The sequence below is a fragment of the Gambusia affinis genome, linkage group LG10 (genome assembly GCF_019740435.1).
Source record: "Gambusia affinis linkage group LG10, SWU_Gaff_1.0, whole genome shotgun sequence".
Classification (NCBI taxonomy): Eukaryota; Metazoa; Chordata; class Actinopteri; order Cyprinodontiformes; family Poeciliidae; genus Gambusia; species Gambusia affinis.
In genome coordinates, this window is record NC_057877.1 from 29,201,253 (window position 1) to 29,229,041 (window position 27,789).

At 45.3% G+C, this 27,789-nt stretch overlaps 2 protein-coding genes across 19 annotated transcripts in view; both read left to right on the forward strand.

Annotated features, from left to right (window-relative positions):
- Window positions 1-19,927, forward strand: part of LOC122838051 (phosphodiesterase 4D interacting protein) — a 65,082-nt gene extending 45,155 nt beyond the window's left edge. For 8 of the 10 annotated variants that reach the window (XM_044128374.1, XM_044128375.1, XM_044128376.1 and 5 more), the window contains 28 exons: window positions 19-198; window positions 410-604; window positions 1,027-1,215; window positions 1,392-1,515; window positions 2,671-2,777; window positions 3,436-3,569; window positions 3,706-3,955; window positions 4,754-4,919; window positions 5,013-5,129; window positions 5,533-5,911; window positions 6,639-6,874; window positions 6,950-6,998; window positions 11,089-11,339; window positions 11,791-11,922; window positions 11,997-12,131; window positions 12,988-13,242; window positions 13,332-13,463; window positions 13,901-14,020; window positions 14,090-14,297; window positions 14,788-14,915; window positions 16,010-16,108; window positions 16,193-16,276; window positions 16,348-16,511; window positions 16,787-16,918; window positions 16,991-17,129; window positions 18,019-18,065; window positions 18,172-18,243; window positions 18,408-19,927. In XM_044128374.1, coding sequence (XP_043984309.1) covers window positions 19-198; window positions 410-604; window positions 1,027-1,215; window positions 1,392-1,515; window positions 2,671-2,777; window positions 3,436-3,569; window positions 3,706-3,955; window positions 4,754-4,919; window positions 5,013-5,129; window positions 5,533-5,911; window positions 6,639-6,874; window positions 6,950-6,998; window positions 11,089-11,339; window positions 11,791-11,922; window positions 11,997-12,131; window positions 12,988-13,242; window positions 13,332-13,463; window positions 13,901-14,020; window positions 14,090-14,297; window positions 14,788-14,915; window positions 16,010-16,108; window positions 16,193-16,276; window positions 16,348-16,511; window positions 16,787-16,918; window positions 16,991-17,129; window positions 18,019-18,065; window positions 18,172-18,243; window positions 18,408-18,464 — 4,281 coding nt within the window. In that variant the 3' untranslated portion in view covers window positions 18,465-19,927. The remainder of the gene's footprint in view (window positions 1-18; window positions 199-409; window positions 605-1,026; window positions 1,216-1,391; window positions 1,516-2,670; window positions 2,778-3,435; window positions 3,570-3,705; window positions 3,956-4,753; window positions 4,920-5,012; window positions 5,130-5,532; window positions 5,912-6,638; window positions 6,875-6,949; window positions 6,999-11,088; window positions 11,340-11,790; window positions 11,923-11,996; window positions 12,132-12,987; window positions 13,243-13,331; window positions 13,464-13,900; window positions 14,021-14,089; window positions 14,298-14,787; window positions 14,916-16,009; window positions 16,109-16,192; window positions 16,277-16,347; window positions 16,512-16,786; window positions 16,919-16,990; window positions 17,130-18,018; window positions 18,066-18,171; window positions 18,244-18,407) is intronic. The other 2 variants (XM_044128372.1, XM_044128373.1) reach the window with 2 other exon arrangements.
- Window positions 19,928-22,002: 2,075 nt separating this feature from the next.
- Window positions 22,003-27,789, forward strand: part of mast2 (microtubule associated serine/threonine kinase 2) — a 57,768-nt gene continuing 51,981 nt past the window's right edge. For 7 of the 9 annotated variants that reach the window (XM_044128379.1, XM_044128383.1, XM_044128382.1 and 4 more), the window contains exon 1: window positions 22,003-22,795. In XM_044128379.1, coding sequence (XP_043984314.1) covers window positions 22,715-22,795 — 81 coding nt within the window. In that variant the 5' untranslated portion in view covers window positions 22,003-22,714. The remainder of the gene's footprint in view (window positions 22,796-27,789) is intronic. The other 2 variants (XM_044128387.1, XM_044128388.1) reach the window with 1 other exon arrangement.

Consider the following 27,789-nt stretch of genomic DNA (forward strand, 5'->3'; position numbering starts at 1 on the left):
TCCGTGTGTCTGACCCAGAGCCTGGAGGCGCTGCTGAGGGGGAAGGAGCTGCAGCTGCAGCAGCTGGCCGACGCCTGGACCGGCGTCCGGCGGCAGCAGCGGGACGTCGACGAGCGGACCAGTCAAATCCTGAGAGAGAGAGACGACGTCATTGAGCAGCTGCAGGCGGCGCTGCTCGCTCGCACGCAGGAGACCCAGGTGATCTAAACGTTCCTGGAATCCGGTTGAAATGATCCCACTGACACGGTTCTGGTTCCAGAACCGGTTCTGTTCGCGCCGCTTCTGTCACCAGAACCTTCCAAGTGACGGAAAGCAAAACAACGTTAGCCAAGTCAGCTACGTTGTGAAGCTAACAGGCTACTAATATATACTTATATATTTTATATTTTTATTTTTCTGTTTCCTGCAGGACCTGCGCTGCTCTCTGCTGCTTCAGGTCCAGTTGGCGCCGGGTCAGGTTCTGGAGGACCTGAAGCTCCGCCTCCAGCTGAAAGACCGCCTCTTCCAGGAAGTGATGTCAGACCGGACCCGGCAGGCCCGGGAGCACCAGGAGCAGGTCCAGGATCTGCTCAGAACCATCAGCGCCAGGGACCAGTACATCCAGGTACTGAGTGGCCAAACTGGAGGCCCGGGGGCCAGATCTGGCCCGCCGAAGCTTCTCATATGGCCTCCAGAGTCCAGAAAAACACAAATACTTCAAGATTACAGATGTTAACTATTATTTTAAAAATCAAAGCAGTTTTCACCTGTTTGCTGCCAAATTACATCAATCAGCAGAAAATCAACAAAATGAGTTTTTGCCACTAAACTGCAGGTGGCAGTATTTCCTACTTGATGTCAGGTTGCAGTTTGCGATCGATGCTGAGGAAAGAAAGTTGCATTTTCTTTGAAATGAGAGAAAATTTTGCAAAATATCCTGGGAATATTTCAACAATCACAAAAACAATCATGAAATCCATCAGAGTGAAAGTTTTAAGTTTGACTCTCTGGAGGTTTCGGACTCTGACACGCTGCCGAATCCCTCAGGACTCAGCGGCCCGACTCACCGAGGTTCTGGAAGAGCAGACCTGCAGAGTCCAGGAGCTGCGGCGCCAGCTGGGCTCCGGGTTGCAGCTGGACGCGGCTGCAACGCTGCAGCAGGAGCAGAACCAGGAGGAGACGAGGAGTCGGGCCGAGCAGCTGCACCATCTGAGCCTGAAGGAGGAGATCATCAGGGTGAGACGCTGCAGCTAACCAGGCTAGCATGGCTAGCAGCTAGCATGTTCCGCTGCAGAACATATTGCTAGAAAAGGAAATAATAATCTGATATTTTCTCGGGGGATCTCTAGCTCCCCCTATCGGTGCTGCTGCTGTTCATGTTCTCCTGGTTCTGGTTTGGTTCTGCCCTGCAGGACCTTCAGAGGAAGATGGCTGACCCGTCGGACCTTCCGGTGGTGGAGCGGCTGACCCTGGAGCTCCAGGAGCTGAGGGAGGTTCTGGTCCGGCAGGGAGCCGCCCGGCAGCCTGAGTTTGGAGGTGGGCATCAGAGAAGCCAGTACCTGTAGTTCCCCTCCGCGCCACGGGGGGCGCTGTTACCATGGTGACGGGTTGGAGCGACGGGCAGCGGTTGCTTGATCTGGGTGGAAACACTAACCTGAAAACCTTCTGAATGTTTGTAAAATAAAATGAAAGTTATAAACTGTTTACAGACGGAGAAACAAACACTTATAGTGAAAAAAAATTATCAAGCTTTTATGTGCAAATATTATTATTTTCAGTAAATAAAAATCTTTGATCACTTTTACTGTTTTTTTGCTTAACTTATAATAACTACGCTTCATTTTGGCATCACCAGTTTGTGTTAGTGCGAATATTAAATATTATTAAAAAGCTCATAATTCAGTTTCAGTGACTAACTGCATGTTCAGACTTTGGGTTTTTGCTTTTTTTCCAGCGTTTCCTGGACTGATTAATGGGATGTTTTATCGTTATTTATTTGTGTGTGTGTGTGTGTGTGTGTGTGTGTGTGTGAGATGCTGTTTTCCTGCCTGGAGCCTCAATAATAAATAATAAAGCTGCAGATTTTTGCATCGTGTGTTTGTGATTTGAAACTCCAGATTCCTGCTCTCAGAAGCACAGAGACACAAACAGCAACTACAACTAGTCATATATGTTTAATTTGGCATGAAAGCATCAAAGCTCATATTTTTGTCTGAAATTAATGTGATTATTGAACAACAGCAGTAAAAGCATCATTTGAACATTTCTTGGCTGCATTCAGGTGGGTAAATTCACAGGTAAAATGCTAAATTAATCCACAAAAACATAAATAACTCACAAACTGAAACATAAATGATTCAGTTTTTATGAATAATGAAACCATCAGGAAGTTCAGTTTTGCTTTGGATCCATTTATCTTCAGACTGATTTTCCTTCGCTGGTCATCAGGAAGATTAAAATGTTCATTAAATCAGGAGCTGTTAGCTTAAATCAGGCGTAGTGGACACATGCAGGTCAAAGGTCGCTCATTTTCCTCGGATTTAAAATCAGGGTTCAGTGGAGCTCAAGCTGCAACATGTTGAATGAGCATTTCCTGGAAGTTCCTCTGGGTTTTCCAGGTTTTTCCAGGTTTTCAGTCAGGAATCCACAGCTGAAATTTTCCTGCTTTCTGTGCATCTGTTCTCCCTGCAGAGCTGAGCGGTGAGGACGAAGACGAGGCAGATGAAGATGTGAAGAGTGAGTTCACTGCTGCTGATGAGGATGAGGATGAGGATGAGGATGAGGAGTGTGCTGCCTGGGTAAGAGCTGCAGCAGCAGTCGCTAGCTAACCACATGCATAGCATTTTACTAAACGTTTAGCGCAGTTAGCTTCCCCTAAATCAGTGGTTCCCAAAGGTTTTCTGGCTCCTCCGATGGATTACAATAAAATCCCCCCAAAATAAAAATAAATCAACTGGACAAACGTGGTTCAACCAGACAAAAACAAACATTTTGTTCTCAAACTCCACTGAAGTTTATTTAACTCTTCACGTTGCAACAAAACAAACTGAAAACCAACTTTACAATGAAACACTTTTGTGCAACTGTTTTTATATTTGTTTTGGTTTTTCATTCATCTGTACTGCTTCCCGCGCCTCTCCTGCAATGGCACTGCGCCACCCCCAGGGGGCGCGCCCCGCACTTTGGGAACCGCTGACCAGAAGTAACTTTTCTGGATAAATTATAAAGTGCTGATTTACTTGACTGTTTTGTAAAATATTCATCTGGTACAGCGGTTTAGCGTTAGCTTCAGCTAAATACTGTGTCGGTGTAGCTCTTTAGCTTTAGCGGATCTAGTGAATAATTAGTATTTTAGGGTTATTGCAGATGCTTTTCAGACAGCGGTGCCTAATGATTAATAACCTCCTCGTTGCCGTTAACAGTTGCAGTGAGATTTTGCTGGTTGCTTCCTGACAGGGTCGGCAGCTGGACGCTGAAGGGCTGATGGAGGTCAAGCAGCTGGTGGAGCAGAAGCAGGTGGTGGAGAGAGAGCTGGGGGAGCTGAAGGCTCAGCTGGAGAAGGCCGGCTTCTCCTCGCTGTCCCAGATGAGGTAAGGTGATCCGCCGACCCGGCGGGTCCAGGTACCAACCCGGCGGGTCCAGGTACCGACCCGGCGGGTCCAGGAATCGCTAGCAGGTTAGCTTGGTGATTCTCAGCTGCGCTTGTTAACCGTTTGACTCTTAAAGGAGAGCTTTGTTCAGCCTGCGATCAGAGAACGAAGACCTGAAGCTCCAGCTGGCTGACGGCAGGCAGGCTGTGGAGGAAGAGGAGGAGCTGGATGTGACTGTGGAGGAGGAAGAGGAGGAAGAGGAGAGCTCTGGGATGTGGGAGTCTTGGGACGGAGATCCGTCTCTATCTGACAGCAGGACTCAGAGCCATGAGGACCAGAAGACAGAGGAGGGCGACAGAGTGGAGACGCTCACCGGCTCCTCACAGGTAGGACCGGGATACGATCACCATGGCAACCAGTGGCTTTAAAGGGCCAGCATCATGTTTTATAGCACAATAAAGAAACTTTGTTAACTGCAGTTATAAAAATGATAAATGCATCACATGTTTACCAAATATATTTCATAGAAATTTTCCATCTCCAGTCTGAACAAACTTAAAACTACAAACCCAGTTTGGAAGAGATAAAAGCCTAAATAACAAAAACACAGTTTCTCAATACAACAACGGAAAACTTAGCATTGGAGACAAAATGTTACTTCCTGATTTACCACCTTGGAATTGGGTCTCTGTCACTTTAAGAAACTCCTGCTCTTCCTGGAGCTCCGCCTCCAGGACGTCATCCCAACATGGCTCCTCTATTAACCTTTGATGTTTTTACCAGAGCAGCTGTTTGCTGAGTGGGGCAGGAGCTTCACCTTGAAGGCGGGGCTAGGTCCCCCCAGGCGGTTTAACAGCTGAATGGTTGCCATGGAGATTAAAGGATTTCTCAAACATAAATGAATCAAAACAACATTACAGGTTTGTTTTGTATGAGGGAAAAACATGATAGAAAGATACTAAAATGACATTTTAGAAGATACTGGCCCTTTAAGGAGCCAGTAAAGATACTGGAACTGGTTGCTGCGTTTTCAGGTGAATCAGTTTCTCCAACCTGGAAGTTCTGGTTAAACTCTCAGATCCCCTACAGAAAACATCTTAAGTCAGGAATCCTCAGCTGTTCTGCTTGGCTGATATGAGAGGAAGGACAGCGGCCATGTTGTTTCTCCCCCTGCCTGTATCCAGGACGACGAGCCGTCCAATCAGCAGCGACGGCCGGACGCCTCGCCCTCAGCGGGGAAGACGGTCCGTCTGCAGCTGAAGAGCCGGGAGCTGCAGGAGAGGCTGATGGTGTCGGAGGCCACAGTGCAGGCTCAGGCTGAGCAGCTGCAGGACTACAGAGAGCTGCTGGGTGAGCGCAGACGCAGACGCAGTCAGGCTGCAGTCAGGCTGCAGTCAGGCTGCAGTCAGGCTGCAGTCAGGTGACCTGTTTGTCCCTCTGCAGCAGAAACAGCCGTGCAGCAGGACAGCAAGCTGGTCCAGGTGGACCTGCAGGATCCGGGCTACGAGACCTGCGGCCGCAGCGAGAACGAGGCTGACAGGGAGGAGGCCAGCAGCCCAGGTAGGACTGGGGGTCACTGGGGGTCACCGGGGGTCACAGAATCAGGCCTAACCCCCCTCTGCTGTTCTTGTAGTACACTCTAACACGCAGCAGAGGGCAGCAGAGGGCCTCGTCTTTAACCTGAAGCAGCAGCAGAGCTTCAGACATGTTTTTATGATAAATGATCAGATTTAGCACAACCAGCCTAACTAGTTATGATAACTAACTAGTCAAGCAGCTCAACTGACAGAACAAACTGAGCCTCCCAGTTTGTTCTGGTTAGCTCCAGGTTTCTAACTGGGAGTCACTGGATAATCCACAGAATCCACACTGGAAAATGTTGATGTTTGGGAAGCTGAGATAATCTGTGATTCTTCCATCAGACGCCACCATGTTGACGCTCTGCTGCTGCTGCGTGTTTCAGAATTCGACGACCTGGAGATGTGCACGTCTCTGGACCTGGGCTCTCAGTGGTGGCCCGGCGGCACCGACGCTCAGCCCTGCGGTTACCCTGGCGACCTGCCGTCGCTGCGGCGCCTGGTGGAGGAGCTGCGCTCGCAGCTGTCCCGCTCTCAGGCAGTGATCCGCGGCCTGCAGGGCCGCCTGCGCCGCCTCTCCGCCTCCGGCGAGGTCGGCCGCTGCCCGCAGGCGGAGGACGACGAGGGCTGGCAGTCGTCGGACGGAGCCTCGCAGCGTCACCATGACAACGGCCTTCAGAAGCTGACGTCCAGAGTGGACGCTCTGGAGGACCAGCTGAGGAAAGGAGGCAGGAGGGAGGAAGGAAACTCTGCAAACTGGCCGGGGTTCGTCCAACTCATAGAAACCAGATTAAATCAGCTGATTCATAACAAAATCTGGGAAAAACTTCAAGAAAAACATCAGATTATCCAGCCACCCATTTTCTTACGCCCTGCTGCCTCTCCAGCTGCCAGCGGGTTAGAGGCGGGGTCACCCTGGACACGCCGGTCATCACACACATCAGATTATATTCAGGATAAATCAATAAAAAACCCTGAATTAAAACAGACTGTCAGTGAGATAGAACCAAGATGAAACCAGAAGAAAATGAAAATACAATCATACAGAAAACACATTAAATGTTGGATTAAAAATTAAATAAAAATCAAAATGGAAACAGAAAAATCTGGAAAATGTGACGATACATTTCAGCAAAAACAAATCAGCATCAAACTAACAAGACAAACGATAAAATCAGGACTGTGGAGAAAACATCTGCTAATCTGCTGATAAATCAGGGTTAGCACTTCCGAGCTAACGCTGTTAGCACATTAGCATTACTGGAAGTAATGTTTATTATTAGTGATTTAGCGTTAGCTGAAGCTAATGCTTACGAATAGCATCTTAGTGTGAACTACTAGTTAGCGCTGCGGCTCAGTGGACCAGGATGAAGTCGATGATTTGTTACTTCAGTCCTTTAGTTTTGCAGCTCAGTTCTGATTCGCTCCATCATTCGCTAACCGTCCTGAACGTTGTGAACCTGCAGCTAACGGCCGTTTGGTTTTCCTGCAGGAAGTTGGACTCTCTGCTGAAAGCTCAGGCCAGAGAGCTGTCGCTGCTGCGCCAGCGGCTGCGTGACGGCCGCGCCGCCTGCGGCCTCCTGCGCCGCCACCTGGCCGCCACCACCCGGGCCTTCGAGGAGCTGCTGCGCGCCAACGACGTCGACTTCTACACGGGCCAGAGCTTCAGGGAGCAGCTGGCCCAGAGCGGCGCCCTGGCCCAGCGGGTCGGCGCCAGGATCGGCGGACGTGAGTGGCCCCGGGTTCCCGAGGAGCTCAGAACCAACCGGACCCTGGCTGACTCCTGCTGCCGTTTCCCAACAGGAGATCCGTCTGAGGACCCAGAGGAGACGACGGAGCTGCTCGCCGTCCGGTCAGAACTCTCTGCTTCCTGTTTGGGTTTCTGCCAGGAATCGATGCTTTTCAGTGGAAACTATCGGGAGGACGGTTCCTCCTGAGGGCAGAACCGATCCGGGTCGGCTGGTAGAAAACAGACCTGATGGATTCACCAGATAGAAATCCATCTCTGAGCTCCCGAACCGGTTCTGCTGCCCATAGAACCTGTTTGGACCCGTCTTCTTCTACTGCAGAGATCACAGATGATGGCTGGACAGGAACCAGAACCGTCCAGCCGGTCCGTCACATGGCTAGGCAGAGGTTCTGGAGGTTCTGTTTCTCTGCTGCTTTTTAACAGGAAGAAACATTTTAACTCAAATTTAGAGAAACTAATTATTTATTCTGTGCATCAGGAATCCTGACAGAAACCCGAAACTTTAAAATTTATGTTGGAGGAAAAAAACTCAACTCCAGATTGAAATATTGTTTTAATCAATAATCAGATAAATCAATTCATATTTAATTTTCCTTCTGGAACATTTGTTTGCCTGCTAATAGGGGAGCTAACGTTTTATCCTAGCTCATGTAACTTTCCCTGAATTGATTACAGAATCAATTAAACGTTAGTTTAGACGTTTATATTCATGCTCTTATTTTGAAGTGGCAGTTATTAGTTCCATTTCCTTTCCTCACATTTTACCTCTTTTTCCCGATAACTTTATTTCACACAAAAGCAAACAGGAACAAAATAAAACATAAACATGAATACAACGTTTAAGGGCGTCAGAAAATGTTAAATTAGATTCTCCAAATTAAATTGTTGTCCAGCGATTGTAGTCCTTCAGGAGAGATAGTTGAACTGAAGTTAGCACTTTAGCACTGTAGCATTAGCTCCAGCTAAATGCTGTGTTGTAAGAATCGACTATTTATTTATGGATGAATTTTATCTCCTCTGAAGGATTTTATATTTTAAATTTTTTTTATGATTCTGCTGTAAAAAAAACTTGAATTTATGTCAGATTGTTTCTTTCTGCTGGACGTCGTGTCTCAAAGGAAAACGGAGATTTGTTCTTGTTGCCGGGCGGAAAGAGACCGAGTGTGGAGATGAACTAAAGGAGGGAAAAAATAGGAACGACGGATGGATGGATGGATGGATGGATGATGGATGGATGATGGATGGATGGATGGATGATGGATGGATGGATGATGGATGGATGGATGGATGATGGATGGATGGAATAATAATTGTGTCTTAATTTCTGCTTCAGTCTAATTGTATAAATTTCTGTTCATCATAAACATCCTCAGATTTAATCTCTTATTTCTGTTTAATCTCCTAACCTGACCCAAAGCTTCAGGTCCAAAGCAGCAGAAATGGTTCTGCTCTGGTTCTGTTCTGGTTCTGTTCTGGTTCTGTTCTGGTTCTGTTCTGGTTCTGCTCTGGTTCTGTTCTGGTTCTGTTCTGGTTCTGCTCTAATCATCATAATTCATGTTAATCCCAGCACCGTCCCTTCGGTGTTTCCAGGCTGTGACCTCTTGACCTCTGGGTTTCCCAGTGTGAATGCGCCCGCGGCGCGTCGTTAGTCGTTAGCGCAGCCGCTAATCAGGTTAAGCTATTAAAGCCCGGCTGGGGGGAACTGGGTCAGGAGGAGCTAAAGGCTGCAGCATGAGGCGCTCTGCTGCAGCGGCTGCAGCCTGACTCCCCGTTATTAATCTGGAGAGATTCTCCGGCTGCGGTTCCTGACCTCAGCGCCGTTTGGATCGGAGGATCCACTTGGCACGGATCGGAACCGCCGCTGAAAGAGGAACTCTGCCTCTCTATGGCTGCTGGAGCGTGAAGCCCTGCAGAGTCCGGCCCTCCGCTGCGTTCGTCTCTGGAGCCCGCGGATCGCTGGCGGATCGCTGGCGGATCGCTGGCGGAGCTCGCTGTCGGATCGTGGGACTCAAACAGATCCGGTTTGGAAAGTGGAGGGATTAGAACGGAGCGAGCAGCTGAGCGAAAAGCTGAGCGACCATCTGCGTGTTGGAGAGCCTCCGAAGCCTCCCTGGCGGTTCAAACCTAATCAGGATTTGCTGAGCGCTTCACCTGCTCGCCCGCTGCTCTCTTCATCCCTTGGGGTCACGACCCCGGGCGAATGCGGCAGTGAGCGCTCGGCCGCGGCGTGTCGGTAACCCGCAGGACGGGTCGGAAGGTTCAGGATGGCGCCGCTGTGGAAGACGATGCTGTCGAGGAGCAGCCCGCTGTACAGAGACGCTCTGTTCTCCTTCAGCCTGTGGGAGTGGAAGGCGCAGGAGAGGGAGCTGCAGCAGCTGAAGAAGCAGACGGACCAGGAGAGGAGGGCCATGCTCACACAGCTCCACAAGTAAGACCGACCCGGACCCAGCAGAACCCAGCAGAACCTTAAAACCGAGGCAGGTGCAGTTAGGGAGGGGCAGCATGTCAGGATTTCAAATCAATTACATCCAAAATCCAGAAACATTTCATCCTTCAGGCTACAAACTTTTCCTCTAGATCTGTTCGTTCCGGAGAATCTTCGTTCTGGAAACCTTCAGGTTTGTTCGCTGTAAACCTGAATGCCAGACGACACGAGGTTGAGAACAAAATGATTTGGGTTTCGGCAGTTCGGGTCGACCATGTGCTACCCTTCAGTCCAGCCTCCAAACTGGACTTTATGCCAGTGGATCTTGTTCTGGTTTAGATCTGGATCTTTGAAAGGTCCAGATCACATTCAGAAGGGAAATGTTTGTTTTTGTAGCAGGTTCTTTCATCAAACTGGTCTAATTAAATCCCGAGCCGTTCTGCTGACTAGCTGTGGATTTGTTTCCTCTGGCATTAGCAGACAGCCGTTTTCTTTAGATCATCACTGCTGTTTGTGCGCCAGTGAAAAATTGATTCCTGTGACTTTCAACGCGTCTCGTTAATTAAATCAGCTGCAGGCCACACATTTCAGCTGCCTCCGTGCGGTCGGATCCATTCCCGTTTTTATTTTCATCTGGTGGCTCCGTGTCAGAGGCGAGCGCTGCTCCTGTGAACATGTGAGACCTGCAGTCACTAAGAGGCTTCCCTGGAGCGACGCCACGCCAGCAGGTGACTCACTTCCTGCTGATGCTCATCAGGTCACAAGGCAGCCGCTCCGACGTCCAGCTCATTAAACTCACATTTACTTAGTTTTACTTATCAACTTTTATCTCTGAATATTTAATAATCTCTAAATATCTAAAATATTTAGACCCTCTTTTAGTTTGGCTTCTTATTCCTGCTTTGCTCTGCAAGTTACAGGACTGTAACTCGTGATTAATGGATGGAGGAACTGAGTTCAGGTAAAGAAACTTGGCATCTTCAGGAAAGAGCAAGTTAGCTGCTAAAAAATTACATAAAGTTCATGGAAAGTAGCCGCCACGTCCCATTGCTGCAGTGCTGAGCACAGCTAGCTGGAGCGTTAGCTGTGCTAACCTAAAACCACTAAACATAAACACTGAAGCGCTACCAAAACACAGAATTAGCTAATGCTAAAGCACTATACTAACACAGTATGTAGCAGATGCTAATGCTAAAGCACTATACTAACACAGTATGTAGCAGATGCTAATGCTAAAGCACTATACTAACACAGTATGTAGCAGATGCTAATGCTAAAGCACTATACTAACACAGTATGTAGCAGATGCTAATGCTAAAGCACTATACTAACACAGTATGTAGCAGATGCTAATGCTAAAGCACTATACTAACACAGTATGTAGCAGATGCTAATGCTAAAGCACTATACTAACACAGTATGTAGCAGATGCTAATGCTAAAGCACTGACTACAATTTAAATGATATCTTCCTTCAACGACTACAACCCTTGTGGACCAGTTTAATTTAATCTTGTTTTAGAAAACAGGAAGAGAGGAAACAGAACTGCCACATACACGTCAAAATAAGAGCATGAAGATAAGCTGAACTACCTGAAGAATTGTTAACAGTTGGTAACCAAACAAATGTTCGTTTATTCAACTGAAAGTTAGAAAACCAGGAAATTACCGTCTTGGGGAAACTGAACGTTTTCAAATTTAGCAAAATGCTAAAGCGCTAACGTAGACATTAGCTCTAATGGTGTTTATGTTTCTGTGTTTGTGTCAGGCTGAGTAAGGAGCTGCAGCAGAAGGATAAAGTTATCGAGTCTCTCCAAGCCAAACTCGACCAGCATCATCATCATCATCATCGCTCCGACTCGCCCAGCAGCAGCCACGCCCTCTCTGACATCACCGACCAATCAGATCGCATCTCCTACGTGTCGGACGAGCACGGCTCCACCAACGGCGACCCGGAGTTGTGCTGCGATGCAGACGCTGCCGGCGGACCCGAGGAAAACGGGAATGCTACTGGACCAGGTGAGTCCGACCAGCAGGGGGCAGCAGAACACAAATACATACGGGGCAGATAAAAGGGTTTCAGATTAAGTGTTCAGTTTAATCTGGCGACTGTGGCTGTGGGTAGAGTAGTCGTCTTGCAATCAGAAGGTTGTAGGTTCAATTCCAGCTTCCTCCTGCCACATGTCGATGTGCCTCTGGGCAAGGCACTTAACTCCAAATTGTCTACCGCTCTGCGTATCGGTGTGTAAATGTTTGTGAGTGTGAAGGGGTGAATGTGACTTTAGTGTAAAGGCAGTTTGGCAGTTTGTGCTGTAAAACGTTTCTCTTGCATTTAATCATTTTGTTCTTGTGTTTCTAGAGAACATCTTGTGGTTTTCCTCCCGTTCTGCTGTGGATCTAAATGAATGATTTCACAGTCACTGCCTGCATGTAACGAGACGTTTTCCTGTTTCCTGTTTTCCTGTTTCAGCGTCTCCGCTCGGCGCCGCGTCCCGCCGTCCGTCCGTCGGCTCCTCCCAACACTCCCAGTCCTGCCTCAGTTGTCCCAGCATGCATTGCTCCGGCTCTCCGCTCAGACCCGCAGACCTGCAGAGCCAATCAGGTGAGAAGCAGCTGAAGCCCCGCCTTCTTCCTGCTCCTCATCATTGCTCTTCCTCACCCTGTCTCTCCTCCCAGCCCCTTGTCGCCCTCCCCTCTCCTCCCCCATCAAACATGGCGGCCGCTCCCAGAGGAGCGCGGCGCCAGCTTTCTCTCTGGCTGCGGTTCAGCAGGAGCTCCAGACGCTACAGAAGCAGCTGAGAGCCGACGGCAGTGAGTCACTGCGACTCTGTCTGCATGAAGTTTACAGCCGACTAAAAACTAAAAACCAGACCACTAAAAACTAAAAACCAGACCACTAAAAACCAAAAACCAGACCACTAAAAACCAAAAACCAGACCACTAAAAACAAGGTAAAAGGTTTGCTGATACACTGCAAGAGGAAAACAAACTGATTTCAATCGTTTGTTTCACCATTTTATTTGCTTCAAACAAAATTTTAGTAAGCTAAATGTTTGGTTTAGTAATATTTAGTTTGCTAACTAAATATTTACATACAATAAACTAAATATTTACCTGAAATGTAAATATGCATTTCTAACCTAAAGGTTTAGTTAGCATTTAGGTTGGAGTTAAATATTTAGGTTAGTTAAATATTTAGCTTTAAGCTAATAGCTAAGTTAGCCATTCTATAAACTCCTTGAATGAAGCCAGGACTTTACAAAGAGTTTCTAGAGAGCAAGCTTTTATTTTGGTAGTCCATTTCCGGTTGTTGGCAAACAAATAAATATTAAATATTAACGTGTGAGCTCAGTGTTTAGCTTCAGACCAAATATTTGACAATAAATATTGAGTCTGAAAAAGAATAAATAACTTTTCCCTGATTTTTTCCCTGATGAATCAATAAAGCAAATTATTGCTGTTAATTTCTGACTGTAACTTTACAAACGACGCCTGCAGATATTTGGATGCATGAGTGTGCCGAGTTCTCAGCCCTGCGGTACGCCAGCTGTGTTTGGTAAACAGTGTGTGTAGAGGTTTCTGCTAAACGCTGAGCTGTGTGTGTGTGTGTGTGTTTCTGGTGTGGTCATGCTAGCATGCTAACGCGTTAGCGCTCTCCTCTCTGCAGGGTTTTCCACTCCCAGATCTCTCCACGGTCTCCCCCGGTTCGTCCCTCAGCATCATGCCGACGCTGCCGGCTTCCCGCCGCTCTCCTACCAAGGCTTCCCTCCTCCTCTGTTCAGCAGCGGCCTGGACGTTGCCATGACAACGAGAGCCGGGGCCAGCCTGCTGGAGAGAGGCGCATCGTGGGAAACGCCGTGCGGCGCGGGAGCCGACCTGTCGTCGAGGTCGTCGGGTTACCAGTCAGGAACCGGACACACAGGTTGAGCCGCCGCTCCGCAGGCAGAACCAGGCCAGACGCCTACTTCCTGTTTGCTTCCTGTTCACTTCCTGTTGGTGTTTATGCTGCAGGTTCAGATCTGATGAAGGAACACCTGGCAGAGATCCGGAGTCTGAGGCGGAGACTGGAGGAGTCCATCCAGACCAACGACCGGCTCCGGCTGCAACTGGAGGACCGGCTGGCCTGCAGCGCCGGGGACAAAGGTGCTCAGTCCAAACCCCTTCTGGGTCTGCTGGTTCTGGTTCTGGTTCTGGGTCTGGGTCTGGGTCTGGGTCTGGGTCTGGGTCTGGGTCTGGGTCTGGTTCTGGGTCTGGTTCTGGTTCTGGGTCTGGTTCTGGTTCTGGGTCTGGTTCTGGTTCTGGTTCTGGTTCTGGTTCTGGGTCTGGTTCTGGGTCTGGTTCTGGGTCTGGTTCTGGTTCTGGGTCTGGGTCTGGTTCTGGTTCTGGTTCTGGTTCTGGGTCTGGGTCTGGGTCTGGTTCTGGGTCTGGGTCTGGGTCTGGTTCTGGTTCTGGTTCTGGTTCTGGTTCTGGTTCTGGTTCTGGGTGTGCCAGCGACTGTTAGCATGACTCATGGAGTTAAGATGGAGGCGTTTAGGGAAACCCAGGCTGCATGTTGACGTGAATTTCCTCTGATTTTCCAGGAGCTCCGACCAACATCTACATCCAGGGCCTGGACTCGGCCGGCCAGCTGTCCGCCGAGCTGCGCCTCCTGCAGGAGGAGAACGCCGCTCTGCAGGCGCAGCTGCAGCGCGCCGGCCGAGGTGATCCTCATCTCCGACAACATCAGGACAACTCTGGGAAACAGAATGAATTCAACGTTTTCCCTGCAGAGGGCAGCAGAGAGGCGGAGCTTCGCAGGGAGGCGGAGCATCTGAGGGAGGCGGTCCTCAAGGAGAGATCCATGCTGAAGGAGGCGGAGCTCGAGATACAGAGGTGGGCGGAGCTAAGCCAGAGGCTGCAGGCGGAGGATGCAGTTCGCTGCCAGGAGGTGGCGCAGCTGAGACAGGACAGACAGAGAAACCAGGAAACCATCAACAGGTCCAAGTTTTATTCATTTTATTCGTTTTTACTGGATTTTATTTTGCGCTCCTTCACTGTAAGTTTTAATTTTACTGAAAATTTTTCTGCTACAATAAGATTTCTGTGACGTTTGTTCATGTGTCTTAATATCTCGTCAGTGAGATATTTTACGTTTTACATCATTTTCTTTAGGAAACTTACATTCAAAGAGCAAAAAATTTCCATCTGTTTCCATTCCAAGACAAACAGAAACTTTCCATGAGAAGGAAAGAAAAAGGCAAAGTATTTGGAATAATTTTGAGTAATAAAATCAGTTTTTATTGGGGTTTTTTCATGTTGGTGTCTGAATGGTTGATGAAGAGCCGTTTTCAGTCTCACCTCAAACATAAACGTCTTTGCTCATTTATTGTGAGAGAACGCAAAAGAACAGATCCCCACATGGCCCCCAGGGGGCGCTGCAGTTCTCTGTTGGAGGAAAACCAGCAGCATGACGTTAGTTTGTCTCCAGGCTGCAGCACGAGGCGAGCGTCCTGCGCCTGCAGCTGGACCAGAGCCGCAGTTTGAGCCAGACGCTGCAGGAGGCGCTGCAGGACGCAAAGCGCCGAGTCTGGGAAAAGTCCAGAGACTCACACTCAGGTAGGACTCAGAAAACACACACACTCAGAAAACAGAACCAGGATCACTCCTGTCGTCACGCAGAAGAAACTCAGATCTGAACTGAAAACATAAATTTCTCTGAGTTCCTCTGGAAACTCAGAGTCTCTTTTCTACGTGAAGAAGAAATTTCTCAGGTTTAGTTCAGGATGGAAACAGTTAAAAATGTTTTAGACCAGAATTTCTAAAAGCTTTTCAGGTTGAGGATCATTTAACAAACATTCACAGAGAACCTTATTAAATTACCCCACAATAACACAAAGCTCCATAAATACAACCAAGATGTTTGTATTTATAAAGATGGGGCTTTTAATAAATGTGGCCAAGAGACACTTTGACTTATTTCTAAAATAAGGAGTTTATCTGTTAGTTTATCTGTTTTAAATCTGATCCAGTAAAATGTAGAACAATAAAATGGACTGTCAATAATTAATCACATCTTTCAACAAATTAAGCAACATTTATCATTATTGAGCTACAAAGATATTTAAAGTTTTTATTCAGGTTTGTTTTATTTTAACAAATCCTTCTGTAACTGTGTACGTTGACATTAGCGTTAGCTGCTACGTTAGCATTGAGATGCTATTTTAGGCTAGCATAGCTTCACTGATAGGCTAACTCCGTTTAGCGTACCAGAACCATGTGAATACAAAGGTTCCAGGACATTTTTACTTTAAAACAATTATCTATTAGAATTATTTAAAAAATAGTTAAACTTAAATTAAATGTTAAAATCTACATAATTAATTAATCAGAATTAACATCCCGTCTAATCCTGGATTTTAGTTTTAGTAATTCTTTACTGCAGGAAAAGATAAACTGGAGAAAGAAGAAGAGTGAATTTCATTTTTCTAGATATTTTAAGTCATTTTGACCAGAATGTGTGAATAATCACTGATCTGGAATCAAACGTTGGAGTTTCACTAGTATTTTAAGCTAATAGCATTTAAGCTAATAGCATTTAAGCTAATAGCATTTAAGCTAACGTAAACAGAATGAATTGGAAATGATCTGATTTACTGCTTACATCGGCTCCCTGCTCGGACTGATTTCCTACACTTTGTGTTGCTGAGCAGATGAGGCGGCTAATGGCGCTCTGCCAGTGACCTTTGACCCCAGAGAGCTTCACATCCAGCTGAGCAGCCAGCCTGCAGCCAGGAGGCGACTCTTCAGCGGTCAGTTCGTCTCCACGCCTGATTTCATCAGGAAAACTCCAAACCTGCCAGCGTTCTCCAACAGGAAGTGTTTTTATTCTGCAGGTGAAGACGTTTCTCCGCCCGTCAGAGACAGCGACCCGATCCGAGACAGTGGACCCGTCGCTGCTCCGCCTCGGCTTCCTCCAGGTCCGGCTGATGTTCAGACTGTAACAGGTCTCAGGCCTGCAGCTCTTCATTTCTCCCTGGTTTTTCTGCAGCTGCCTGCGCCCAGCAGGGCGGCGCTTCTGAGGGAAGCCACCACGCCGTCGGCCATCTTGGAGACCTCCAGGCCCTGCAGCAGCAGCTCCTGGATGGGGCCACCCTGGCTGCTCAGATGGAGGCCGCCCTCTGTTCCCTGAACGCCTCACAGAGGCTTCATCAGGTCAGAGGTCACACAGATGTTAAAGGAGAGCTGTGATGTAAAATTAACTTTTTATGTTTTTATTCTGCCATTTTAGTTTTTACTGCATCTAAAAAACACTCGGTGGTTTTTAGGCAATAAGTTCATCTAGAACTGTTACAACAAATCTATAAATAGCTTCATAAACTTAAACAAACTCAATATTTCTGGGTTCTGCCCGTTACCTAGCAACCCCAGCGGAGTTCCGCCCGTTACCTAGCAACCCCAGCTGAGCTCCAGGCTGTTTTCTGTTTCAGCCTTTGGACCGAGGATGCGTCGGTAATCTGCTGTCGGACTCTAAATCGCTGAAGCGGATCCTGCAGGAGGCGGAGTCTCTGCTGCAGGCGACCTGGACGGCGGGTCTGACCCACTCTGAGGAAGCCAGACAGGTAAAAACCTCGTCTGCATGTTTAAAGCAGCTGACATGAAGCAGATCCAAACTGAGCTGCTGCGTTGTGCAGGACGAGTCGCTGAGGGACGAGGTCGTCTGTCTCCGGATGAAGCTCTCAGAGCAGGACCAGGCTCTAAGGGACGCCATGGAGAGGCTAAAGAGCTCCAGCCTCACCAAGGACAGCATGGAGCATTTCATCGTCAACCAGCGTGAGAAAAGCAGCCATGATGGGAGAAACCTGAGAAATAACCTTTAAACCTTTCTAACAATGATTACTGTTTTTCTTTAAGAGAAAATTAAATCCAAAGTAGATCATAAATCATTAGCATTAGCATTAGCATATGGTTATAATCTATCTATGCTAATTTAATTCCCAACTAAAGAACAGTTCAATCCAGAGGACCATTAGCCTAGATATGCTAATGATTAGCATATCAAGCTAATGATTAGCATATCTATGATCATCAGCAACCAAAGAAGTTAGCATCATGTTAGCAGCAGTAATTATTAGCATTGCTATGCTAATGCAACTCTATGAATGCTACTGTCTAATCTAAAGAACGGTGTGATACAGTGAGAGCATCATTAGCTCAGATATGCTAATGGTTAGCATCTCTTGCTATACTTGTGATTGTACATCTGAACAGAGATAAAGTAGATATTGAACCTAGATCTGCTAACAACTAGCCTCTGCATAGGAATGTCTGATATCAGTTCTATAGATCTGTGGCTCTATGGTAGAGTAGTCGTCTTGCAATCAGAAGGTTGTAGGTTCGATTCCAGCTTCCTCCTGCCAGATGTCGATGTGCCTCTGAGCAAGGCACTTAACTCCAAACTGGCTACCGCTCTGTGTATCTGTATGAATGTGTGTGTTTGTCACTCTAGTGCTTTGAGTCAAAATGACTGGAAAAGCTCCATATAAGTTCAGTCCATTTACCATTTTAATGTGTACAGTGTTGTTAGCACAGAGATGCTAACCATAAGCTAATGATGGTTAGCTTATGGGTCTTGCCTCCCTCTGTTGCCTTTCAGAGTTTTTATGTCTGAGTTTTGATTGGCTCTGTGGCGTTTCATGTTCTACTTCTGTTTTTGTTCCAGTATCGAGAACGCGGGACGTCCTGAGGAGAGCCAAGTCCAACCTGCAGGTGAGTCTCTGGTTCCGTTCTCAGTCCTTTCTGTTCAGAATGAGAACTGTTCCCTTCACGTCTCTCCTGCTGGTTCCTTTTCTGTCGTCTTGCTGAGTTTCTCCAGGAGAACAAACTCAGGATCTGCTCCCTTCCAGCCTCTTTCTCTGCCCCCTCTTCCCCCTCCGGCCCAGTAAAGGTACCGTCCTCCCGGTTCCTCTGTTAGACTGCATGCTGCTTCCATAACCTTTCCTTTCTGAACAAACCGGTAGCTGCTGCTCTGCAGTCTGACTGGGAACCAGAATCCTCTCTGATCCGGATCACGATCAGAACCCTGCCTTCAGCTCCTGCTGTGTCTTCCAGGTGAAAACCCAGGGGGCGCCACTGAGCTCGGTTCCCCTGCTGGTTGGAGCGTCCTGACACCCTGGGGCCTGGCTGCTCACCAGCGCCCCCTGCAGCCTGGCGGCCCGGCTCCTCGCTCCGGCTGAACCCGGCCGCTGAGACTGACAGAACCTCCAGTTTCCTTCCTCCAGACGTGAGACTTAAAGATGCAGTTTGAGAAAGTTTGAAGCAGAATCTGATCCCTGACAGTTTCTGAACCTGGACTAAAAACCAGAACCTGCAGGTCCAAAGTCCTGATCCGCAGGTTTCCAGGAGGAAAGTCTGGTGGAAACAAAACAAAGTGCTTCGTTGCTGCCTGTGTTTGTGTGTTTGTGTGTTTGTGTTGACGGCAGGTTGTGGAGACGAAGCCAAACCCCCTGATGTTCCTGAAGGCCTCGGCCTGTTTGTGGTTCAATCTGGTAAAATCCTCAACAAGACAGAAAACTAAACTAACTGCACCAACAGAAAATCCCTCAGTGGCTCTTTTGTTTCTGCTTCTGAAGATTTCACCTCCTCAAGCTGCAAAGTGTTACTATTATTTTAGAAACGTGTAAAACTGATGCTGCAGTGAATCTGCAGCATCTCTTACCTCCTTCACTCTGGATGAAGGCCAGAACCGGGTCGGACCTCATGCAGTCTTTACAAGCTCTTATCAAGGTCTTGGTAAGGTGTTTCCAGGACCTTTGTAAGGTCTTTCCAGGATCTTGATATGACCTTTCCAGGGCTCCTGATCCCGAGGTTCCAGGCCTGGAGCCTCGATCCATCATGGCTTCCTGCTTCGTGGCGGCGCTGATCCTGACCAGACGTCGGCAGAAGTGATGCCTTCAGTGACGGCGCGGTCCAATCATTTCGATGATGGTGCGGTCCAGCAGGGTCCTCCTGGTTTGTGGTCCAGCCATGTTTGGCGTTGCCCCTCCAGTGTGAAGGACGCCGTGGTGATGACTGATTTACTTTTGTTTTCTTCGCTAGTTTCAAACTGTTCCTGGTTGTTCTGGGTTTATTTTTAGTTTGGTGCATGAACTCCTCGTTAATTTCTCAGAAATATGCAACCTTTGGGTCACTGTGCAATAAGAGCCTTGTGTCGTTGCCATGACATCTCTTCTAGTTTAAAAAGCAACTTATTTAGTAGATCAAAGCTGTTGACAATCAGTTTTAGGTGCTGATATTTATTGCTGTCAGGATCTGGTTTTAAATGCTCAGTAGGAGACGTAGCAGTCTTGACCTTCACTGTCGTATTTATGGAGCAATAAGGCGAACCAAAGCAGACGGCCTGTTTGTCAGCAGGTCGGGTCCAAAGTGACCCGGTTTAAAGAGCTAACGGCTAATCGGATAAACTGGGATGTTCAGAAACCAAAGCTAACGGAGGAACAGCAGCGCTTTTTGCTGCTAACCTGCTGGATTTTTATGCATGTTCTCTTTGTTCAACTATTTTCAGATAAAATCAGAATAATCTTTTCAATAAAACTAATAAATCTGGTAGAAATAAACTACAGACTCTTGTTTTCTGTGTCAGCTTCACAGCCACACTCCTGGCAGAATTTTTATTTTTGTTTTTTTTCCAACTTAAATGTTGGGATAAAACAGATTTTAACATCAGATAAATATGGCTTGAGTTAATACAAAAAGCGGTTTTCGAACAATATTTTCATTTATTAAGGAGAAAAAAATCACCCAAATTAATCAAATGATGTTACATAGTGAAGATCAGACACTGGAGGAGATGATGTGTAACTGCCAGCAGGGGGCAGCAGACTCCAACAAACAGCGGTGAGCAGCAACGACGAGTTAGATGAAAATGTTCATACAAATCACAGATAAACCGGTTAAATGTGAATAAATGTTATAATGATGCAGTCTCTGTGTTTCCCTGAAAAGTTTCCGTTTGATTTAGATTTTATTCATCATTTAGTTTGTATTTATCAGAGATTGTGTGACGCTGAACAGCAGAGAGGAAGCAGATTGGACGTGCCTCCAAAATAAAATTCATCGAATTTCCGCCTCATCTTTTTTTCTCTTCATTTCTACAGACGTTGAATCGACTAGAATATTCCAGAATAACTGATTAAGACAATTAAACTCACATATTTAGGGACTGATGCTGCTGGAAGGATGAAAAGAGGTGAAACATGTCAAGATTTACAAACAAAAATAATTAACTTGTTTTTTCTACAAATATTTTCACTTTTAAAATGTATGCAAAGAAAACAATGAGAAAAGAATTTAGTGGACATATGACAAAACTTTAGATGTGTTTTAGAACAGGAGAACAAACATTTCTGTTTGGCTATGCTTGATTGCTATTTAGTATTATTTATTTTTAATAGATTTTAGACATATTCTTGTTTTTTTTGGGGTTTTTTATGAATTATGTTTATTAGGTATTTTTGAACGTTTATACAAAAACAAAAAAGAAAATAACATTAACAGGGCAATACTTATACAGCACAGATACAGAAAACAAGACAAAATCAAAAACGGAGGCATGTACATAAATTACAGCTTCATATGAGAAACAACCAATTTATACATACACGTCATTCAGATTCACATTACTGGTTTTTTATTTTTGAAATTTTGAAGTATTCAAGAATACGTTCCCATCTTTTTTTAAAAGCATAAAATTTCCCCTTCATACAATATCTCAATCTTTCTAATACAATAACTTCAGAAAGCAAATTTTTCCATAGCTGGATCGAAGGAACATCAGAACCAACCCATTTAAGCATTATTGATTTTCTGGCCAACATCAATAGAAATTGCACAGTTTCTTTGTGAGTATCCAGATGACTGGGTGTGAACCCAAGGAGACACATGACTGGACCAGGGAGAAGTGTTTGTCCTATAGCAGAGCTAATTTCTCCACATACTGCTCGCCAGAATGCCTCTATAATTTTACATTCCCATAAACAGTGAATTCTAGTCCCTGTAATTGTTTTACATTTGGGACAATTTGGAGAACTTCATATTCTTGTTTTTAAAGAAGACATTTTTTGAGATGCTGACCTGGAAAGGTGCTTAAAGGAAGACCTGGAAGTTTTTATTTTTATCTTTATTGGACACAATCAGGAATTTGAGCATTTTAATCTTTTGGATGCTGTTTTGTTTGTTTTTATGGATTTTTTTCTGTTTATTTATGGAAAAAAATATCTAAATGTTTTTAAATGCTAACAGGCAGCTTTAAGTTTTTATATTAAAATATGTTCCCCTTTTTTTTAAAGTTAGAATTTTTTTAGAAGTCGTGTTGTTTTGGTAATATTTCTTATGTCTGTACATTTATGACTGAGTTATTTCTGTGACCTTTTTGCAACTACCAAATTATAACTTAAAGTAGCTATGGCTAATAATTATTACTGCTAATAACAATAATTGTTGACATTATTATTAAATTATTATTGTTGTTTTGTGATACTATTAAATTATTTTTTTAAATAGTAAACGTAATAATTACTAGGCTACTAAAGCAATGGAAACTTTCAAAATTATACGATTTTAGTGACACTTTGAAAACGTATCACATAAAAGAGAACCGAGAGACAAATTTGTGGACAGGCTCTTTTAATTTGGTATGCACGCACCGGAAATGGCTTCATTCCTGCTGTTAGCTTGACGTCGCTTTGACCCGCAGACCGACGGTGTCAGAGTCAGGAAACGGGCAGAACCGAGACGTAACCGCCGCAGCTCAACAGAGAGATTAGCCGGTGTCCCCGGCGCTGAGCTCAGGGTTTATCCGGGGATGGAAGACCCTCCCCGGAGGACAGACATCGTCTGAACCGGAGCCGCCGAGAAACGGTTTCACCGTTCGTTAGGAACGGGCGAGTTTATCCCCGAGGTTCCGGTCGTTTTTGGGCAGGTAGTCGTTAGCAGAACCTCGACTAGCTGTTCCATTAGCTGCCCCAAATCCACCAGCCGTTAACGGGTTAACTACCGAACTAACAGGTTCGGGTGGGTCGCAGCGGAGGGCGGGAATGGGTGATTTTCACCTCCCGAACGTTGGATTACACGTGTGAACCCGGTCCGGTTCTAATCCCGGGGTATTGCCTTGAAGGAGACACCGGTGGCTGCTGCTCTCCGCCCCAGATGTGCAGCCAAGTTCGGGCTCTGTATGGCCGCTGAGCGGACATGGGAAGCTGGAGGAGACTCCTGACGGGGAGAATCTCGGCTCTGAACCCGGAGGACATGAATTTTATTCCGGCGGTCTGGTGTCACTGAAGCGACCCGGGTTCATCGCACCAGAACCGGCCTGATTACCGAATTTTTAACAGAAACGGTGTTTTTACTCTGCGGAGGAGATGAAGAAGACGGAGAACAAGAACAAGAGGAAGATGAGCAGTTTGGAGCAGCAGGAGAGCGGAGAGGAGCAGAAAGATGAGGTGAGCCTGTCAGTCCGCGCTCTGGGCTAAAACTCAACGTTTGCTCTTATAATGAGCCACAATTTAAGTTCCAACTTTGTTCCTTCAAACGTCAACAATCAGATCAAATTCTGACTTTTTTGAAATGATTAGTGTGGAGATATTAGCTTCCCAAAATTATTATGCTTTTTTAAAATAAAAAAATGCAAACTGACCCAGTAAAGTAATAAAAAGAAAACATATTTCAGCTAAACTTTTAGTGAACCGAGATAGGAATTGAAACATTTTATACACAATATATAAAAAGTTGAAAGTTTGTTTACATGGTTTTAAACTGACTGATTGTGATCCTGAGTGGAATAAAAATAGCAACAGGTATTTTGTTCCAGTAGGAGTGTAACCAATAAACCTTTTATGGATGCAAACTCCACTAAAAACCAACCTGTTCAGGATTTTATTTAAAACGTAATTAATTACAAATTTATTGATGGAACTTGATTTATTGTGGTGTTTTGATTATTGATTCTATGTTGCATTGTGTTTCTGTGTTTGATTTGATGTAAAGCTCTTTGAAATGCCTTGATGCTGAAACAAACTATACAGATCAAATTTGATTGATTGATTGATTGATTGATATTGATGCCAATATATTGTGCATCACTAATTTTGAGAAGCAAATTTTAAACTTGAATGTGATCTACCTTGACGCTAAAGTTTTGGTAAAATCTCAGATTTTATGTAAATTTCAAGTTATTTTTATTTTGATATTTTAAGCAGAGATGCACTATATATCGACAGTAACTTTGGTACCGGTCCAATAAGCAAAACTGGGATGATAGTAATTCGATGTTGTTTGTGATTGGATGTTTAACTGAATAAATATAAGTAGAAGATATTTATTGGTTGTTACCTCAGTATTTAATATATAAATCATATCAGTGGATCCATGTGTTAAGTCAAAGTTTCAACCTCTTTCTGAGATTTTAGTGGAGTTGTAACAACAAAGATTATTACCTTAATTATTCATATTAATGACGGAGATCGCTAGAATGTCTAAAATTAATAAATGTTTTTATTCTTAATTCTGAGAAAAAAACCTTTCTCATTTTGAAGTTTTGTTTTTTGGAAAATATTAAAATGGTATTTAACATGTTTAAACATTTAAATTAAATGTTAAAATGTTTCTACTCGTTTTTACCGGACCGATGCGGTTCTGACCCGTTTAGATTCTGACAACGTGGCTCTGGTTCTGATCCGCGGCTGGTTTTGTCATATCGCCGTCCTGAAGGATTGTTTGTAATTCCTCTGCAGAGCCATTATGTAAGCTGGACAGCGGTCCGGTCCGGTCCGGTCCGGTCCGAAGGCTGTTGATATTTAATCATTAAACTGTCAAAACATAAATTTAATCCTTAAAAAAGTTCCGACATTTATTACTTGGTGATATTTGTGCGTCAGACGGAGCCTCAGGCTCATCAGCTGCTCAACATTTGGACCGAGATTAGTTTTTATTTCACACATTTTTTTTCTTGATGTTGATTTGTTTTTGTTTTTATGTTTTCTGCTAAGATGTAGAAATATTGAAACCTGCATCTGAATCCACATGGTGGGTTCTAGAAGGAAACACTAAGCTAGGCTATGCTAGGCTAGGCTATAGATTGAACTAGCAGTAGAGTCCTGACTGGACGGGTTTTGTTTGGTCCAGTTTGCAGTCCATACTCCTCTGGACCTTTGACCCGGCGGCTTGTTTACTCAGAACTCTGTTTACACTGATGACCCGGTTCTGGGTCAGTGACCCGGCTCCATGGCAGCAGTAAAGCAGATAACGAGTCGGTTCTGGTGGATGATGATCAGTTGTTTTAGTTACTGCAGAGAGGAACCGATTCTGGTTCTGGTTCTGTTGAACCACATTGTTTTTATTTTTAATCAGTTATGATTAAAATCTGGAACTGCTGCTGCGCTAGTTGCTCAACAGGCTGTTGCTAGGCAACCAAAGAGTGAGTGAGTTAGTTGATGCCACCCAGCTAGCTTTGCTAGCCATGACAAGTCGAGTGGCTAAAGTCTTTCCTCTGCCTACATCTCCCAGAATGCTGTGCGGTTCTGGATCAGAGTTCAGTTAATCTTCTATATATTGATTCTGTTCTGCAACAATAAACAATAAAATCCCAGTTTTCCTGAAGTTACTCCGACTGGTTGGTTCCGTCTGTGACTGGAGACGAAAACCAGCTGGATTGGATTTCAGGCGGTCCGCGTTCCCTCCCGTTCCACAGTAGGTCTTCTAGCAGCTGCAGAACTTTTCCAGAACCAGAGACTAAAGTCTCAGACCAGAGAAACTCATCCAGGCTTTAGTTTCTCTTTAGTGGCTTTGATTCCTGCAGCAGCGTCTTCACAGGTCTGATTGACAACCCAACGGTCCAGAGCGCTGCTGCTGGAGTTCTGACTAGAACCAGGAGGATGGAGACACCACCCAGTTCTACATCACCCAGTTCTACATCACCCAGTTCTACACCACCCAGTTCTACATCACCTAGTTCTACATCACCCAGTTCTACATCACTTGATTCTACACCACCCAGTTCTACATCACCCAGTTCTACATCACCCAGTTCTACACCACCCAGTTCTACACCACCCAGTTCTACAGTCCTTCACTGAGAGACCTTAAATCCTGCTGTTAGTTTCTAAATCACTGAAGGATTAAAGATCTGCTGATAAGCAGCTTTCACCTTCTATGTACCATAGATCTGGACTGTTGGACAGGTAGCGGCGTCTCGCAGCCAGCCGGGCTGCATCAGCGCGTGCTGCAGCGTGTTCTGACCCGCCGCTGACAGATGGTACTGCGCAGCAGCTGATGGCCAGAAACACAGCTCTGTTTACAACAGGATCTATGGCAGGCAGTTTTATCATAAAATCAGCTTCACCAGACTCACATTCCAGACATCTGGATCTGGTTTTATTTTAGTTCTTTAGGATAATTCTAATTATACTAATTCACCATTAAATTGTTGAAGAAATCTATAATTAATTTCTAGTTATCTGAATTTTAATGAAATTGACTAAATGTAAAGTAAATTTAATATATTTAGCTTTTTATTCTGACTACTTAAATAATACATCTTAAAGAAAGCCTTCTGAAAAGGCCCATTAATGTGTCGATTGCAGCACTTTCTGCTCTTCAAAGCCGTTTTTTAATGCATTTTTCATTTTGGCAGAAAAGGATTTTGTCTTATTTAAATCCTTTCAGATTTCTGCAGCCATCTTCAGTTTGACAAAGTTCTCCTGTTATCCCAAACTGCTGAACTTTCTAAATTCTGGCATTTTCTGACAATTTGTGCAGGAAACCCAAAAGAGGAAGTGGCAGCATAAGGAGCCTTACGCAAAATGTTGCTGAGTCATGATTAAATCTAAGATCTCCTCAATTATAATTACAGATCTTTGACCTTTCACATGACGGATCCGGTGACGCTAGAAATTTTATCAAAACGTAACTGACCAGCAACAAGATATTGTTGCTAGGCAGAATATAAACCCAGATACCAGGATAGTAACGATGTGGCTGTGTTGGGTCAAAACTCAGTTGTAGAAACCTGGAATGAAATGACAGATGGTCGGGTTAAACTGATTTTATCTTAACACAGCTTGCCGTATCCAGATCAACACTTTTCTGGGTTTCCAGCAGAAAGTTCTGGAGTCGGTGAGCGTTTCCTATCCACACAGGAAGCTGCATCGGCGTTAGCATCAAAGTGACGACATTCAGCTGCAGCTATCAGCGCCTCCTCCCTCTTTATCAGCGCCACATTTTGTCAGACGCCCCAGAAACGAACCGACGCAGCGCATCACTTCCTGAGTGAGAACGTCTCACCAAATGCTGCAGCCAATCACTTTCCTTCCTTTGTGGTTCATTTTAAAACTGCTGATTTGGTACTTTTAAACTTTTAAATTTACCAAAATAAAGTGAATGTGAAATGATCAGCTAATAATTAGCTGAAGTGATATTAGCTAGCTGATTAGCCACTGTAATATAAGCTTGCCATGCTGATATGAGCTAGCTAATTAACTGGGATAATATTATCTATCCGGGGTAATATTAGCTGACTCACTAACTGGGTTAACATTAACTTGCTAATTAGTCAGATTTATGTTAGCTGGCTAATTTGCTGTACTATTAACTGACCTAATAATAGCTGGTTCACTAACTGGACTCGGTATTTAGCTGGTCTGATATTAGCTGTCTGGTTAGCCTGTGTAATATAAGCTAATGGATTTTCTGTGCTAATATTAGCCGTGTTTACCTCTTAGCTTCCCCTTGAAGCTGGTAAACAGGAGGCTGAACCCTGGTGTCTTGTGTCAGGAGCATGTTGGTCCATAAATCAGACTGCAGAGCTGCTGGTCAGGAAGCTGTCATGGCTGAAGCATCAAACTGTTATTGTTGCACTGATTCTGTGGAAGATGTGATCTTATCAAAGTGTTTGAACGTGACTCCAGCTCTGCAGCAGAGACCCAGAGAGAAACCGGTGCAGTGCTCCGTCTCTTCCTGCCTCCACACCCCACCCGTTCTCCACCCGAACCCTGTGTTACCGGTGGGTAGCTGTAGAGAAACAAGCTATTAAAAGATCAGGAAACATGAGCAGAACATCCTGTTTTGGAGGAAACGTGTGGCTGCAGCGCAATCACTCAGAGTCGGAGAGACGGGAAGGAAACGACTCTGAAGGGTTCCTACAAACACCTGGAGGAACCCTGAGGTTCTCCGGAGGAACCCCGAGGTTCTCTGGAGGAACCCCGAGGTTCTCTGGAGGAACCCCGAGGTCAGGGTGTCCACCTTCTTAAAGGGACATTATGTCTGTTATGTCTAAATTGGTGACTTTATTGCAGATCATTTTGTCCATTTTGCCAGATAACATAGTTTCATTTATACCTAAAGCAAAAAATTAGCAGCCGTTCCAAAGATGGGCCTCATGAGTGATCGGTATCGATCGGAGCATCCCTAGTCGTCATGCTAATGTGATACTTAGCCATTA